Raw genomic sequence first — 18,378 nt, 5'->3', positions numbered from 1 at the left:
GGGAAAGAGCTGCAGAGGAAGAAACACAGCTAAGACTATGTCTATACTGCTGTGACTGTGGTGCAGTGTTGTAGTAACCAACTTACTGGATACTGAGTTATAGTCACACAGAGTTGTACGGGGGCTGCACAACCTGCCACAAACACAGGATAAATACTCAAGTCAGTAGCTCTTAATGAGCTTTATGTAGGTGTGGCTAAATTGCCATTAGGACCCAAACAAGTTAGTCCAAAACAACCTTTGATCACTAGGTGCATCTCTGAAGTCAAAGCAACAGTACGGTTGGTAGCATAAGACCCAGAGGCAGCAGGAAAGAGGTCATAGAAAAGAGTAAGGAGAATGGAAAGAAAGGAATTTGGAGCAGCATAGGAACTACAGAAGAGCAAGAGAAAACAGAAGTATGGAAAATAGAGGAATGATCTCTGGGGGCTTGTAGGGTCTAGTATGTGGCAGCCAAAAAACTGCACCTGTTGCTCTCTTTTAAAAATTAGTATAGAAAAAAATTAAATCTCTTGCCTATGGTCTCCCTTTCCCTTCTTTTCTTGGGAATCCAGTGATAAACTAGGAAATCATTTATGGTATTTCCTTTCATGTCATTTAAACAGAATAGAAAGGACCATCGCCTGGTGTGAAGAATAATAGGCCTGCAAGACATTTAAGAGAACAGTACTAAAAATGGAAAGTACTGAAACATTTTTATAGCATTTCAAGTCATGTGTTTCTACACCTGTTTGAAGGTGGGAAATAGTTTAGGTACAGGGGGGAAAAGGGGAGAATGGAGCAAAAATATTATCCAAACTTTTGTGAACTGTGGAAGAGTTTTGGTTTAAGTTCCAAGATGAAACCATGCTTATTTTACCTGAGACAAAATTTGCTCAACCCAGACTGTTACCGTGAGGATGACTGGATGCTTGCGGTGGCTGCATATTGTAATGAGGCACCAATATGGAGCAGGTTACATTGGAAGGGATGCATGATGAGTATTCAATGTTTTCCAGACTTATCCTATGCTTGGATCTTCAACAATAACCCCTTATATGTTCAGGAGGATAGTCGGCGATTTGTGTCTCAAGAGACAGGAAATTTATACGTCGCTAAAGTTGAGCCATCTGATGTGGGCAACTATACGTGCATTGTAGCTAACACTAAAGCACAACAAAGAGTACAGGGTCCACCAACTCCACTCCTTCTGCGCAATGATGGTAAGTTCTTTTAATATGGTTATCTGCAAAAAAGATGTCATAAAACTAATCAAAAGCCTTTGTTTGACTTTGATGCCAGCAATTAATCCTAAGGTTCTAACAAATCCCCACTCAATTAGAGCCTGATCCAGCATTGTCCATTTGACTTAAGTGGACTTTGGATAGAGGATAAGTACATATACAGCAAGACACAATTTCATGTAATTGTAAGAAAGCAAAACAAATGATAGTTCCCCATGTTACTCTTCTTCCTAGGAATATTCACGTTTGGATTTGAATTGGAAACAAAGATTTCTACGTTTAAATTCAAGTCATTGCTTAAATACAAAATCCACCAAGCTGCTCAACAGTGAGTCACTGAAGTGAGAAAAACACACATACACAAACACCTTTTTAGGCAGCCCTTTAATTAAATGTTCACAGTGGGAAATATAGAACTGGGAAATCTGGTAGCAAAGTTTTTTTTGATGGGCTTGCTCACCAAAATTGCAATCCCTCATACTGTTTTCAAAGCACTCTGATAAACAGTAACAAAATACCACAGAAAGTCATGTTCCAAGAGTAAATTAAAGTCAACTGTGCATTATAAGATGATAACTGCACTAAAAAATTCTGATGGTATTGTAGGGCTTGTGTAGATTAAATGGGGGCCCTAAATTGAAGCGGTGGGTTTTAAAAACACTTCTTCAATTTAGGGACCTTTAAATTCCCATAGCATGCACACACCTGAACTTACCTGCCTCCCCAGCAGTGAGGAGGGGAGGGCATGCTGCCGATGGGTGGAACGGTCCCTGGACTGTGGCGGTGGGGCTGGTGCTTCCCTCCTTGGCAGCAGTGGCCCCTCCATCCAGGTAGCACCCACCTGCAGACACCTGGCTCGGGTGGTCCTGGGGGACACTGCAGCCATGGAGGGAAGCACCGGGCCCCCATGCAGCTTAGGCAGACAGGCAGGCTCTAGGCCAAAAAAAAAGAAAGAAAGAAAAAGATCAGGCATGCCACTTTTCTTGGGCAGAGCCTGCCTTCCCAGGCTGTTGCCAGGCTGCCTGCATGGGCTTCCTACAGAGCCCCTGAGCTGCACAAAGCCATGGCTGTAAGGCGGCAAACTAAAACTCCTCCAAGGAGTCACTCAAGTCACATAAGACGCATTAGGCTGCTGTATTTTCTACAGCAGCTGGAATTACTATGCAATATGCCACTGATGTGTGCAAACACCAACACCATTATAGTGGTGCAAAAGCATTTACCCCACTTTAAAGTGTTTTGCACACATGCCCCTTGTTTTGTCTACATACAGCCAAGAGCAATTTTTGAGGTGGGTTGTGTTTTGTAAATACCACAACACCCAGAAATATCTCTATAGCCCATGAAGTTAATTACTTGTCATAAAACATGAACAAAAAATGCTAGATTCTTCTCTTCTCTTCTTCTGTCTCTCCTCTCCAACCTTTTCAACTTCTTGGTTCCCCCTCTTCAGGCCTTATCCTATCACAGTGGTGCACATCTCTTCTGCTCTTTATTGTCTTCCTATATTTCTTTAAATGTCATTAGGTAAAGCTGAGGGCTGGTTCAAAGCAAACTGAATTAAACAGCAGTCTCCCTGTTAACAACTATAGATGGAGTTTGGTTCAAGTTCCAAGTCAATGATTCTGAAGCCAGATGGAGAATAATAGATGCATACACAATGTTAACCAAATTTTTGTCAAACAAACTAAAAATTGATAATCTTCCATATAGGATTTAGGTGATGATGTATCATCAAGAATTTCTAAATGGATGGGTTATCTTTAATGCAATAAATGACTTAGGAAAATGCCTACAAGTGGGAAATTCAGCTTTAAACGTATGCCCTAAAAATAACGGCTGCAACCTATACCCCTTCCACAAAATTGAACATCCCAACCAGGTCCATTCACTGTAATTAGATATATCTATCAAATGTACAGAGTTTGTCCCTTTCCCAACAACTCATATTCTGGCTTTCAAAAATTACTCGGAACCTGAATTTGGAACTACATTTTCTAAAGCTTTGAGCTCTGATTTAGGTACATAAAATAAGTAATGAGATTTTCAGAAGGGCTTAAAGGCACAGCAACTCCCATTGCCCCCATCTTTACCCATATCACAAATGGAATATTAATATTAATTGAAAATGTTATGTGTGTTCCTCGTCACTGTTCTCAATGGGAGTGGTTGGACCCTGACTTCTTTTGAAGATCTGCCTAGAAGTGGAATTGAACCATGAAGAGAGGCTGGAACAAAAGCTGTATATCACTTCATAGGCCAATTCATTTACTTGATGCTGACCCACAAGCCCAAATCTCTTTTCAGTGATATCCTAGGAAAAACTCTGGTTGATTCCCAAGGGTGGAGGATGAGGCTCTAACATTATAAATAACATCCTTTCTTTTACACTGAAATTCTGTTGTACTAGACAGGTCTGAGGCTCAACTGGAGTGCTAGCTGTTTTGATGTTCAACAGGTGTGATGGGGGAGTATGAACCAAAGATTGAAGTACGTTTTCCAGAAACAACTTATGCAGTGAAGGGTTCATCTGTTAAACTGGAATGCTTTGCCCTTGGAAAGTAAGATTTCATGTTTTTATTTAAACGTTTATTCAAACACTGTTATACAGTAAATTATTCAAACACTGTTATACAGTGAATTATGAATGTTTTTGGAACAGTGGGTCAAAATAGATTTTCATCCATAATGCATAGAATTTGAATGCTGGGTTTTTTGTTTTTGTTTGTTTATTTTTGTTTTTACAGTTTAATTAAGATTGTTTCCATGCAAAATGGTCACAATCAAATTAAATCAAATTCTGAAACGTAAGCTCTTTTCTGCATCAAATAAATATATCTAGAGTAGGAGGACTAAGGAAAATCTATTTTTAAGGATAGTTAAGCTTGGGACTAGACATCAAGAGAGGCTGTAGAGCCTTCATTGACAGAGATGTCCATCAGATATGTTTTAAGCATTGGGCAGGGAGATGGACTGGGACCCTTCCAACCCTATTGTCTATGGTTCTATGGATAGTATTTTCATTGAACATGTATTTTCTTTAGGGAGACCAAAATAACCTCAGATTGTTGACCTCTATTTAGTTTTCGTTCATGTTGACAATCCATTTGAAGAGTGTAGGTTTTTATGTTTTTAAGCTTTCCCAAAGGTTAAAAACCTAACTTGTAGACAATACAACTTAATCAGGTTTTCCTCTGGAAACTACTGTTTCCTAAACATAAATGTATGGTTAAATAACAACTTGACAGTATTTGGAAGAAAGCATCAGATTAATCGACATAAAAATCTAAATAGAAGCGTGTCTTAAAAATTGGTCACTTTTGTCCTATTAGAATATATATATATTCTAATAGGACAAAAGCAATATATATTTAGGAATATATAGATATTCCTAAATATATAAATATATATTGTGAGTGTAGATGTTTATGTAGATTAATCTGATGCTTTTTTCCAAATACTGTCAGATTATTTTATATACTTACAGCTATACTCATTTAACGACTTGTTTTAGGAGCAAGAGAGTCATTGTTGGATTTACAGTTCAAGGTTTCATTTGACAGTTCCATCTGGTGCATGCTGAACATATGACAGAAAGAAATACAGATGACATGCAATCATCTAAAATAAGAGTGTAAATTATACATAAAAAGTTGCCTTATCTTGTTGAGATAAGGAAGGGCTATATAATGCAGTGCATTGGACTTACTCCCATTTTAGGTATTTTGTAAAGCAGGTAAATGTGGCTATCAGAAAAGAGGTGTGTCTAAAGTAAGCTTTCTTAAACAATGTGTACTCCAAGTAGAACATTTTCAAAAGAGAGCTAGTTATAGCTATTCAAAGGGTCTTTAATGCACCTTTGCTGCTCCATATACATATATACACACACGCACACATACTACTCCATATACATGTTTGGAGTAGCAAAGATATAGCTCTTCAAAGGATATTTTATGTATCTTTGCTACTCCGCACACACACACACACACACACACACACACACACACACACACTACTCTGTATATATGTTTGGAGTAGCAAAGTTGCATTAAAGATCCTTTGACTAGCTCTAACTAGCTCCGTTTTGTAAATGTTGCATATTGCTGGTGCTAGTATTGGCTAGTGAGACATGCATAGCATCACAATATATGACTATATCATTGGGTAGATAGTAATATGAAAGTGACAATGTGCATTTAGTTGAACAAATATAAATATATGATCACAGCACTCTTCAGTGCTTAGAGTTGTGGTGGTATGTTAGATAACTGGTAAAGAGATGATTTCCACTATTCCTACGTTGCCTCCCTGATTTTTGTTTATTTTTTTTTTAATTCAATACCACATTGTAACTAATGTGAATCAGTGAAAAACACCATTTCAGAACTGACAGGCATGTATGAGCATAGAAGAGAAAACATTACATGTCAAATGTGTAGACAGGTTCCATAGAGCCAGATTTTTAAAGGTATCCATGTTCAAAAAAATGTAGATCACAACCAACTGAGTTTTTGAAAAAAAACTAGGAGTCTTACCTCCATTGGTGTTACTGGGAATTAGGTGTTTAAAAATTCTGCTTGTTGATCTGTGCCTTTAGGTACTTAAATATGTTTAGAACTCTGGCCTATAGTGTTGTCTGTATCCATTAAAATCTTAGTCATATCACCAGTTTTTCCTTTCATACCTTTGTTCTTCCTAAGGCATTATTATCTCTCTAGGGATTCAGAATTGCATTCCCATTATCCATTTATTTTCTGAATTCATACTGTTAGTCCACTTGGTTCAGCCAATACCATCAGCTGTCACCGCCTCTGTGCTACGAATAATAGAGATTTTCCACATCTAAACAGGCTATATAGGCAACCTGCTGTGGTCTTGGTCTCTAGAAGCTATAAATGAAAGTATTGTCACAGTACAGCATTTTGAGAAGTACTAAATTTCACTTATATGGAAAATAAAATCACGTGTACTGCTTACTGTTCCCAAAGTACATTCGTGGTTTAAGGTATAAGCTGAAGAGACCAGTTTAGGCTGAGCTTAAGTTTGCATTTCCTGACTTCTTTGAGCATCTCTTTCACCCACCCTGTTGCATTAGTACCAGTTGTTTTCATGTCCCCCAGAGGTATATCTACCTGGTACAATGCAATAACACTGGATTCATCTATATGTGCCATTAACATGCCACAATAAACTCTGGAGCTGTATGAGCTGCAGGAAACTGCTCCTGGGCACACTGACTACATGCGCACCTGGGACAACAGCAATTTGAACCAGGCTGAAGCAGCCCTGGGCTGGCAGGGGAGTCCAAGGGGTCAGCCCTGGGTTCTGGGTAGCAGCATCAAGCAGCAGAGGGGTTGGCTGGGGCAGGAGCATGCTGAGATTGAGGAGCTGTGTGGCTAGGTGGCAGGCCACCCCTGCAATTAAGCACCCTCATGCCCTAGCCAGCCCCTCTCACTGTTTACACATGCATTTCAGCTCAGTTACTTACTCTGCTGTAAGATAGTAGTGTTCCTGAGAGTACTGTCATACAGAGGAGTTAATTTAATGCACCCTAATACCAGCGCTCATGTAGACAGTGATGCTTTACTGTGGAGCTAATTAGTCTACTCTGCAGTAAAGCACATGTGTAGCTGCGTACACAGAGAGACATTTGAACTTACTTTAAATAAGCTAATTGGGCACCAGATGCAGTCCAGCAATACTAGTTTGATCTACCCAGGCTAATTTATCCATCACAGCTAATCTAGATATACTGCTTCTAGTACCCGAGTAATCTGGGTCTCTCTCCATGGAATTGTATTGTGTTGTATAAATAAACAGACACTAAATCATTATATGAATTAAGCCACTGATATTCAGGCAATTCTATGATTAGGCACCTCTGGCCACATTCTCCACCCCCCTAACCCCCTTTTTTTGTTGTTGCTTTAGTGATCTAATTTTTTGTTGTAAAAGAATATTGAAAATTTAAATATATATCTGCCTGACTTCAGCATTTCCTATATTGTAGGCACAGCATGTTAACTAGTATAACAATGACTGGGATGTCAGGTGAAGATGTCTATAATCCTGATGGTTGCAAAACTGATCCGTTAAAGAAAAGTAGTTAAAAGAATAATCTTCACCGTGAAGGTTGTGGCCAAGTGCTACGAATAATAGTACAGAACAAATATTTCAAATAAAACGGTAATACATATTATGGCCATTTTTTTTTAATTTAATAGAAGTGACTTCCTGCTGCCCTGAGTAGATGCTAAGTTCCAGAGAGGAATAAGAGAGGCCTTTCCTATTGGTTAGCTTTATGGAGCTCCCTCCTCGACATGCTGGTTGTTTCAGGTTTTATTCTCCACCTCCTGATTTCCCTCAAGCATTGTATAAGGACCCTGGAACCTGGCACATATTGGGGGATTCTACTCCAGGGACCAGGCAGTTAAAAAATAGGAAATACAAAGATCAGTGTTGCAGAGGCTATGCCTCTGTTTTGGACCTAGGTCTCAAGAACAAAGAGGGAGATCTGGTTGGAGTTGTCAGAGTTAATCTGTCTCCAGAGGTAATGTATCTTGCTGAGCAACTGCAAGTGTCAAGCAAAAAAAAAGGGAGTGACAAGTACAGCTGCATAATAAAATATGAGTACTAGAAAGAATAATTTACCATTAATTGTAACTAAGAGACTTAATAATTCAGGACTTCGGAGTCTATTAATCTCCTTTTTATTTTCATTAATCTTTTTTTTTAAATGTCGGGATAATTTAGATAAAGTTAATTCAGGCTGATATTTTGTTTTCATAAATAAAAAGAACAATAATTCACTAAAAAGGTAGGCAGATCTGAGTCAGTGTTCTGCAGATGTGAGTGAATGGTAATTCCAATGATACTAACATTGTAATTATTTATGAATACTAGCATAATCTCAGCCTGAATCTACCCACGTGTAAGGCTAATTAACATTGTTCTGCTGAAATTAATAGAGTTTTGCCACATTCTACAAGCTGGAAACTTTATCCTTATAAACCTGAAATACTGAACCAAGCTTGTTGAACTATTTCAGATATCTTGGGTCCTGGGAGTCTTATGAGACTAGGGTTTTTTTCTTAGAGTTTCTGGTAACTCCTACTTCTTGGTGGCCAGAAGCCCACACTTCTGAAATTCCTCTAAATGAAAGAAAATGAGGAATAATTAGGATCTTAAGGAGGAAGTGAACAAGATTTGAAATAACCTTTATTTATTTTTAAGATGGCATTCACAATATGAGATTAGCTGATCACAGTCATTAACTATTTCAATAGTTAAAGGCCCCAGCCCTAACAATACCATTTTAGTTATGATTAGGAAGAGGTGAGCATAAAAAGAAATATTATTTTATTCATTTTTCCTCTGACCTTTAAAATAAGTGACAAACATTTGTTTATATTACCTTTTTAGTTGACTGAATTTTGGGGGGATTATTTATTTTTTTTTTTTATTTTGCCAGTAATATATCTAACCAATAAGGAAGTACATGACTGAACAAAGATGTAGTAAAATTATCAAATACTATATGCCAAACTCTCTTGGCTGTCTCGAAGATGGCAACTTTTTGTCACAAAACATCGCAGAAGTCATAGAGGCTGAATTGCCAAGAAAATTAAAGGGGGCAGAACATCAACTTTAGATTATGTTTTCTTAGTGGATGAAGGAGCTGTGGATAGGTTAACTGTTCAGAAAATGTTTGAAGGATAGGATGGTACCTCAAAGCTGGAACAATATATTAGTATCAGTGTATAAGACAAGTTTGAAGGACCTCATAATTAGAGGAGAATTGAATATGGGGATTTTGGGATTTGTATCAAACTGTAGAACAGGCAGGATTCAAAAGTAATTTTCAAATCATGGATCATTTCTTGACAGTGAATCACTCTGAAGAATGCAGGTTTCTGTATATACTTTCAACAGATCATGATGACGCTTTGATTTTTAGATGGAAGATAAATTGGTGCTGCAATGCTTGAAGCCTGTTGGGGAGGAAGGAAACAAAAAGCATGCCTCATGGAGTTATCTTTATGATTAACTGGAAAAGCGAATGCAAGAAACAAAGCACGTAACTTACATCTTGTTTCATCATTTTACAGAGAGAAATTGAGACACAGAGAAGTTACTTGAGGAGCTACCCAATTTCCATAATTCCAACCTAGTGTTCCACTGCCAATATTACCTATAGTTAGGGATCTCTATAAATCATGCCAGGAGTGGCTTCTTTAATGTTTTTTGTTTTGCTACTTGCCCATCCCTTCCCCCCACCCAATTGGCAGAGGTTTATAATATGCTGTGATTTTTGCTTCCCTGATAAGCAGCAGCAGACAATCCAGCTGGCAGGGCCTCTCCAGCAATAGGGGCAGGGGTTGGGGGTGGGGGAGACAGTACAGGAGCCTCTGAGTGCAATTTACAGATATCACTGCCTATAGTAGGCAACCACCAATCCTTTTGGATCATGGTGTGGCCATAAGTAACCCAGACCTTTGACATGTATGCTTAGTCAGGAGTATGGAAGAGTGGAGGCTGCTCAGACCTTCCAGCCCCACTTAGACCACTGAGACAGAATCCAAAGGCCAGACCAAGTCTAGATATTTGGTAGGGGTGTGCGAAGCTGGCCGTATTTGATTAGATTCGGCCCGATTTGGGGGACAGTGATTTGATTAGTTGATTTGGGTCACTGTCCTGATTTGATATGGCCAAATCTGAATCTGAAGATTTGATGCTGATTCAGAGAATCAGAGATTTGGCCATAGACACAGCTTTAAAAGTTTTTTCTACATACCTCGATGTACCAGGCGTGGCCAACAGTGGGCCCAGAAGTGGACTGGAAGTATTTCTAGTCCACTTCCAGGTTTGCCATTGACTACATGGGGAACCCCCCCATGCCCCCTCGGTTCAGCGATTAGCCACAGGGGGACCCCGGGTGCCCCCCAGACCCAAGAAGCACCAGTCACTGAGCCAGGGAGAAGGGAGGGGTTTTCCGCATGCTCTACGGTGGACGAGAAGTGCTTCTGGTCCACTTCCAGGTCCACTGATGAGCATGAGAGGGACCCCTCCATGTTCCCATGGGATGCTCCATCTGCCCCATCTCAGCATTCACAAGCTGCCTGGTACCTTGAGGCATGTAGAAAAAACATTTAAAGCTGTGTCTATGTCAGAATCATCAAATCTATTCAGAAGACTAAAGGCTCTCCAGATTCAGCCGACAAATTTGGGCAAATCTCTACTGACTTGAGTCAAGCAACTGAAGCTTCACACAACCCTAATATTCAGTGCTTTGATTATTTGCCTATCCAGGAATCAAACCCAGGTAATTCACATGGCAGACCAGGATTCTACCACTGAACCACAATAGCAGGAATATTACTTTTATGCCAATATTAAATGTCATGCTTTTGGTCAAAATAAACAAAAACACTAAACATTATTCTTCACTATGGTCTTAGAGGGGTTATTGCAATGAAAAGATCATGGATGAGGATGTTAATGATCATGGATTTGGGGGATGGGCTTTCATGCTTTCTAAGCCAGGTTAGTCCCAGTTGACAACGTATGAGCTGTTGCTGATTTGAGAACAAAAAGCATATACAAGTGAAGTACTTGTCACAGACCCTGTCGTTTATAGCCCCAAACACTCATTTGTCATGGAAGATGGGCTGTATCATCTCATGATAAATGTTCAGAGGTGATGCTATTCGGAAACCATGAAGATATGAAGAACCACATCAACACAGGTGTGGCCTCAACATATATAAGACCCAGGAAACTATATAGACTGCTACTCTGTTAGGTTCTAGTGGCTTTTGAAGTGAAAGATACAGAAGCTGATTGGCCATCTGAAAACTAGGACCTCATTTCTTAGATACACTGCGGATGGATTTCAGACCATAATCCCAACAGAGACCATAGGTATTCTGGGCCATATTCATAATTAGCATTTGGCACAAGCTCTTTGGACATATGTTACCATCTGGAAGCTCCAGTAGCTTATCTCCCTGTCACCACTATCCTACTTGAGGTATGTGACAACTCTTATCACACTTCTGAACAATGCCACTTCCTTGAAAATGGAAGCAATGTAAAGTTACCAGTAACTTTGGATCTCAACTGCTCTCTGACTAATAAAGCAGAATGACTGGAAGTCTGAGCCCTTTAATTATCATGCCCTTTGCTTCTTAGTTCTTTCTTGTGTCAGCATTTGATGCAATCATGATAGCAGCTTTCAAATCTCAGTTTTGTCTCATTTGTTTAACCAGGCATGGTCGTAATTATCTATGCTATAAATGTAATTTTATTGTGAAGTGCCCTATGATGTTACACATGAAAGATTACACAAACACAATGTGATTGGCTGACTGTTGTATTTTAATTTCAAGGAAAAATGGAAGTTTCCTATTAGTGCTGCTTGTGAGGTTGCAGACTATTTAAATTGATGCTCAGTGTGCCAGGATGTGTCACCCAAAATAAAATATTTTCTGTCTTTTCTTCTTTCTAAGTTAGTAACTTATAGTTTTGTGATTCTTCTGTCTGTCTTGTACAATATAAATAATATTAGTAGCTTTGCCCAGTGTTGCTAGATGCTCTGGAACATTGAAATACACTATAGATTTATGTTTGCAGGCCCATATTTATATACTGTGCTTTCTTATTTGCTAAAGTAAAATAGAGACTTTGCAGTCTGCAAAGTGGAATAAATTTGATAGCTGTACTCATTGTTCTTAGAAGTTACAAAGTTTTCTGGCTCTGAGCAATTACATATTTTAATCTTGTTATTGTTATTTTTTAATTAAAGCAAAAGAGTGTTATTCCAATGTTGATAAAAGCAGTTTTCTCCCCCTTATTTATTTTTTCTTAGGTGGGGGGTGGGGGGAAAGGGGTGCTACTTGCAACCATTTTATTGCACATGCAGTTTTCAAAGCTGGGAATTCTGGGGATCTGCTTAAGTGCCGCACATCCCTTGGATGCTGTGAAAACCACTTCCATGAATGTTCCCTGAACAACACAGTGGAATTTTGGCCAAGGGGGCTTTGAATCCCGGTGTCAAATGGGAAGGGACTGGGTTGTTGCAGTGGATATCTTGATGGGCCGAAGTAGATGGTGGTGTCAAGAACTACAAAAGAAGTATGTAGGTCTTGAAACTTCATCTTTGGGGACTCATTTCCTTTCCCTCAGATAGGCCCAAAATCAGACAGATGACACAATTTTGTCTCCCATTATTCCATCATAGGTGAAGATGCTTTTTAAGAGCCCAAGCATCTTGAAAGGTGCTTGGTACTCACCTAAGGCTCTTGGGAGTTTTTAAAACATTGCGTGCATGCCCTATTACCATATTCATACCTTCTTGTATGTTTTCAAAGAGTAGGATAGAGTGCCAATGGAGTCCCATCCTTGGCACTCAGCACTTCCTTTCATTTTTGCCTCCTGACTTAATCTTGCTTGGCTCAAGAAAACCCTTAGATTCATTTGTTGTACATTTACTCCAAGGGTTTTGTGGTATATGTTTAAAACAGAACAAGAAAGAAAACACACATGGTCAAATTACAATACCGTTACTCAAGCAGAATAATACCTTGCATGAGTACTCACTGAAGAAAATGAAACTTTACTGAAGCATAAGCTACTAGTCTGGATTATAATGTTGACCTAGTATCCTTTTGAATAATTCTGACCTAAAACAGTCAATACAAAAAAATCCCAACAGATATGATATCCCAAGAGAGAGGAGCAAGCTGGGTATTAGGACAAACTCTGCATGCGTTTATCAGCACTTAACAAAAGCATCCCTCCCTAAAGCATCAGCTTATAAAATGCAAATGACTAGTGGCAAAAATAATTTCTCTAAGTGAATTTTAAATTGATCCATTTTAAAGACATTCATGGGGTTGAGGGGGGGAAGGAGGTGTTGAAGTGTTTCATTTAGCCTGCAGTAATAGGTCGCTGCTAAGAGTTTCTGTTGTAATGAATGTAAACGCATGTGGCAAGGAGGTATCATTTAAATCTATAGAAACCAGACAAAAACCTGCCTTCCGCAAGGTATAGTGATTGAAGATGTGGAAGGCCCAAGATAATGAGGTACCAGGAAAGCCAATGTAGAAACGCAGACCATCTCAAACTGCCTTGATAATGAAGCTTCTATTTATGGATGATGGGCACATAACTGAAAATCTCAGCCTACTGCAGTCTGCAACAGTATTCATTTAACCTATAATTCAGGTTGAAGAGGGTCTGATGGAGCTGCTGTCCTGACAAATGAATTCTCTTTCTGATAAAACTAGGCCGCTCAGTGCAAGCCTCCCCAATGAGAGAACAAAGTACCGTTAAGTATTTATTGCAATTACTTATTTAAATAGAGCAAAGTTGATGAACCAAATGCTGAGTTTTATTTCTGTCATCCGGCAATAGTTCACATCAGAAGGGAAATATATTTCAAACAGCCTTGATGTGAAGGATAGGGCCTCAAAAAGAAAAAGGAAAGGGAGGAGAGTTTGTCTTGAAAGATCCCCAAGGAAGTAATTATAAGTATCTGGTATGGATAAGGAAAAGAGGACGGCATTCTCAGCTCAAACCTGGGTAAACCTGAGTTGACAGGTTGATAGAAGAGGCCTCTTTCCACAGAGCCCTGCCTCTGGTCTTGGTGTCTGCTGCAGTATTTTCTTATTCATAAATAGTCATTGCTGAGGCAGAAATAAAACCAGTAAGATATATTTCATTGGAGCATTTCAGGTAACAAATTGTCGTCCCCCCCCATTCTCAAACTGATAAGAAAAAGTCTGAAAGATATAGCTTTACAGAATAGTCCTGTAACAGGTTAATGTCCCTGGGGTGGCCATGAGATTAGCTGGTGTTCATGTGACTCCAGTTCCTCAGGGTACCCTCCCTTTTTCTTTTCCTGCCATGTCTTGATAGAACTATTATAGTGTTCAGGGAGGCTGCCCCAGGGTCCCGGTGACCCCTAATCCACTTGAGTTAGCTGGTACCTCCCTGACCCCAGTCTTGCCCCTGGTACTGAGCTCTGGCCCTATCTGTGTGTCAGATCTATATTTGCCTTATGATCTATTTTTGTGATCTTCATCCTCCCCTGCAGCCACAGCCATGCCTCTCAGATGTTACTCCATGTTCATCCAGAGTGGGTCTTCTGGCCCTAACTTAGCTCTTGGCCCTCAGGCCTTGAACCTTTGTCCAGTCTTTCTGGCCTTGGGCCTTTTATTCTGGCTGCACCCCTCAGCCCAGGTACACTGTCCTGGACCATTGCTTCCGACTCTAGCATCCTGCATCCTTGTGCTTCGGACTTGTCCTCAACCCTCTGGATCCTTGACCCTGGGCTGGGCTGACTGCCATGGAGTGCCCCACCAGGCACCCCTTCATGGCTTTCACACCTCCGCAGTAGCCACAACTTAGTCATCCACTCTCAAGCTTAAAACACAACATAAACACAAGCAGCTGCTTTACAAACTAAAAAGCCTCACCCCCTTCCCCCTCTCTGCCCCAGATCAGTGTTGCCTGTAAGACATACTTCCCATTGAGCTCTATCAACCCAGCTCTCTTAGACTGGCAGGCCCCCAAGCCGTCTGTCTCCTACAGTCCTGCTTTCCCAGGAGCACCATGCAGGACCAAATTGCCTGGTTGGGCATAGGCACCGAGTTTATATGCCCCAAAGCCCCACCCCTTCCTGTCACATGGCTCCCCAGCCACACACACAGGTTTCTACTTGGCCTTAATGAGCAGCCTGCCCTCCTCTGTTGCAGAGCCTGCTGCTCTCCCCACTTAAAGTGACAGAGCCCTTGTCCTGTTACAAGGCCATTGTACTGTTGCATTAGACAGTAGCTATTTACCCATCATTGAATGTGCAATAGCACTGTAAAAGCTTGCCATGATCTCCTGAATGTCTCCAGAGCCCCACATCAATCTACTGTAAGGTGACAAGATCAAATCTAACTGATCTTTCTCTTGACTCAAAACAATAAGGAGGCAGACTTACTCAGCACACACGCTGCAGTTCTTAAATGATTTGAAAGTACAGTGTACCTTTCTGTAACCCAGCTTCTGGAAATAAAAGTATGGATGACACCAAAGAGTTCTTTGTCAGAAAGGGAAGGCTGCCGTGTCATGGTGAAACATAAAAGATAAAAAGTGACGATGGCAAACATGTTGTCTGAAAATCCCAGTGAAACCTGGCATCCACAAAACCTGTTAGACTGAAAACCTTCATAAGAAAATCTGAATTGCAATTTTGCAGCAAGTGCTGCAAAAATCTCAGGTACTTCCTTTTCCGACTAACATCAACTCAGTTTTATCTCAGTTAAATCTCCATCAGCAATGTCCCCGTCTTTCCTGGAGTATGTTTTTCAGCTACATTGGAGGGATCAGAAGACAGTCAAATATATAATTCAAGGCCATAGCAAAATGCTACAATCAAGTGTAGTGAAAAAAGCGATACACATACTCTATGGGCAGCTGAGTTACCAAGATGACTTAAAGTAGCAAGATGAATTATTACATCCTCTAAATAGCTCTTTGAGAGTTTTCAGTTAAATTTCTGGTCTCAACACTATGATTTCTGTCCTGTAGAGCAGAGGGAAGCTTCAGTTAGCAGAAGCAGCTTCAGCTGCCACATTGCTCGTTGACTTCTGCAAACACTGTTTTGTTGAATATATTTCAGACTTTCAACACTTCCAACCTATATTTTGTTGCAACTGGTATCCTAAATTGGGCAGGTTTTACATTATTTTGTCTCCTGTAGTAGTCACAGAGCTCTAAGTATACATTTTTCTCTTCACATTTGGCTTAGATGATTTTCTATCCAACTGACATTTGCCTAGCCACACTCACTCACCTCACAATTAGGCAAACACTCATGCACAGTACTCCTCTTGTTCTGCAAGCAGATGTGTGTGGGTGGATTCTTTTCTTCTTTGAAGCCCCGCTGAAGTGAACAAGACTTTGTGTGAGTGCAAGCATCTGCCTGGATAGGAGAGCACACAGGATTGGAGTATGTGTTTGCAACACTCTTGTTGCATGCGTGACAACTGTTTCTTGGCCAACACCCAAAGGATTGAAGCAGGAACCTCCAGAACTAAAAGCATGAGTTTCTACACCTTGAACTAAAGAGGCAAGGCATTTTGACTACAGGTTGTAACAATCCACATCCACTGTGTCAGTGAGTCTCAATTCTTTCAGAATCAAGGCACCCCTTAGAAAGTGCCAGCTCTTAGCTTTCACTTGCTTTTAGACAACAGAAACATAATAAAGCACCTATTTGGTTGCAAAGAGCTCAACAAAGACCACAGAAGGTCAGAATATGTTTGACACTATGGATTTCTATTTGAGATCATGTGTAGGTGTCTGTGCACCCAACAGTGATCAAATTGCATGGCATTCCGTGGCACCCTTAAAAGGATCTCATAGCACCCCAGTGTGCTGTGGCACCTGGTTGTGAATCGCTGGTGTGTAGGTTGATCTATAGGTGGGATTGCCCTAGAGTACTGGCATGCAGGAGGCATTACTAGTGGCTAAAACATGCATACTTCCTATATGAAATGCATGTTCGTGATATTTTAAACTTTAGAACTGAGTACTTTGTCATGACATCACTGGCCACATCCACGTGAGCGTGGACATTTGTTTCTCTGGGGGCAAGAAGCAGCGGTACACCTTGTGGTGCTGCTACTTGTCCCTGGGAAACACCCATGCCTCGTGCTGTCTGGTGCACACCAAATTACCCGGGGTGGACTAGGAAAGGCTGGGGCCAGTACTGGGGTGGCACTAGCACCCTGGAGTCTTGGGGGCCTCCTAGCACTACAGCAGCAGCAGCAGCAATCTTGCTGCTTGGAGCCTGACCAGCACTGGAGTGTGGCTCTGGCTGGCCATGCTCTGGTTTTGGGTGGTGCGTGCTGCCCCCACATGCACCAATCTGCTTTTTTTTTTTGCATGGGTTTTTTGACCCTGGGATCCCCCAGGGTAAAAAAAACCCAACCATGCTGCTACCTTGCAGCATGGAGAACAGCTGAATGTGCAGTCTGCATGTGCTGAATGTGTGGTCCACATACCGCACGGGTGCGCTCGTCTGGATACAGCCACCATGTCCAAAAAAAGTCAGCCTTTAGTCAAAGCTTCTGTAAAAAGCTGTTCAAAATGTAACAGCTCTTCTGCTTTGGAAAAGCAGCTTACGTTAGTTTTCAGTAATGTGAAAGGCAACCGTGAAATGCAAGACTATTAATATTTCAAAGTGTTCTGGTGTCATAATAGATCATGAAAGTGAGGCTTGCATGGTTTGTGATATTACCGGAAATTCTAGAAGTATTTATAGCCTTCTTCACACTTGACTATTTTTTATCATATAGAATACATTGATCCAAATATAAATGAAAATGATAAAAACCTATAAAAATGCAAAACAAGGAAATATTCTCCCTTGTCTCTTTACCTTCTTACTAACTCAATTTTTCATGCTTTTTATCCTTCCCTTTTCATCTCTCTCTGCCCTCCCTCATTTTTTTATACCTTGATTTACAGCTCTTTCTACCTCTTGGAGTTCTGCTCCAATATTTTAATCACTGATTAGCGATGAGCATCCAAAATGTTGCAGAGATCTGGTCCTTTCTAAAAAGCAACCAATAATGCAAAGTCATATGTGAAGTCTATATGTACTTCCAAGTCTTTGGACATCTCTGTCTCCTCCCATTATATCTTTGATCTCTCATGGGTAATAGAAGGCAGAATTTTGTCCCAATTTTAAATATTTAGTGAATCAATATTGATTTACACATGGATTTTTTTAAAGCATGTAGGTGACTTAGGAACCCAACTGCTATGTCCTTTTAGTAGGACTTATGCTCCTATATCACTTTCATGCTTTGGAGAATCACACTCAGCAATTTCTGTAAATGACTCTTAGCAATGTAGAAGCAGTCATTTTATTTTATTTTATGATCCCCCTCACACAGCTCTTCTTTCCTTGACTGATTATAAAAGGATTGTTATCTTTCCTCTGCTGTAATAACTGTACTATCTCTTTTTTTCTAATGAATCATAATTATTTAGTCCAGTTCCCAGTATTAGCTGGAAGAGGTCTGATGGAACCCCATTGGCAAGGAAAATCAAACACTATAAAGCCAAAGGAGTCCTTGAAATCCCAGATGTTCAG

General features: G+C 40.3%; 1 protein-coding gene across 2 annotated transcripts in view; it reads left to right on the top strand.

Annotated features, from left to right (window-relative positions):
• LOC102384413 (contactin-6) overlaps positions 1–18,378 on the top strand; it is a 123,441-nt gene that overhangs the window by 37,280 nt on the left and 67,783 nt on the right. For both annotated transcript variants that reach the window (XM_025197979.1, XM_014517458.2), the window contains exons 3-5: positions 999–1,202; positions 3,682–3,784; positions 18,276–18,378. The exon at positions 18,276–18,378 is cut by the window's right edge and continues 115 nt beyond it. In XM_025197979.1, coding sequence (XP_025053764.1) covers positions 999–1,202; positions 3,682–3,784; positions 18,276–18,378 — 410 coding nt within the window. The remainder of the gene's footprint in view (positions 1–998; positions 1,203–3,681; positions 3,785–18,275) is intronic.

Source organism: Alligator sinensis, unplaced genomic scaffold, assembly GCF_000455745.1.
Source record: "Alligator sinensis unplaced genomic scaffold, ASM45574v1 scaffold121_1, whole genome shotgun sequence".
In the NCBI taxonomy this organism is placed as follows: Eukaryota; Metazoa; Chordata; order Crocodylia; family Alligatoridae; genus Alligator; species Alligator sinensis.
The sequence above is the reverse complement of the archived record's forward strand: the minus strand, read 5'-3'. Positions and strand labels throughout refer to the sequence as shown.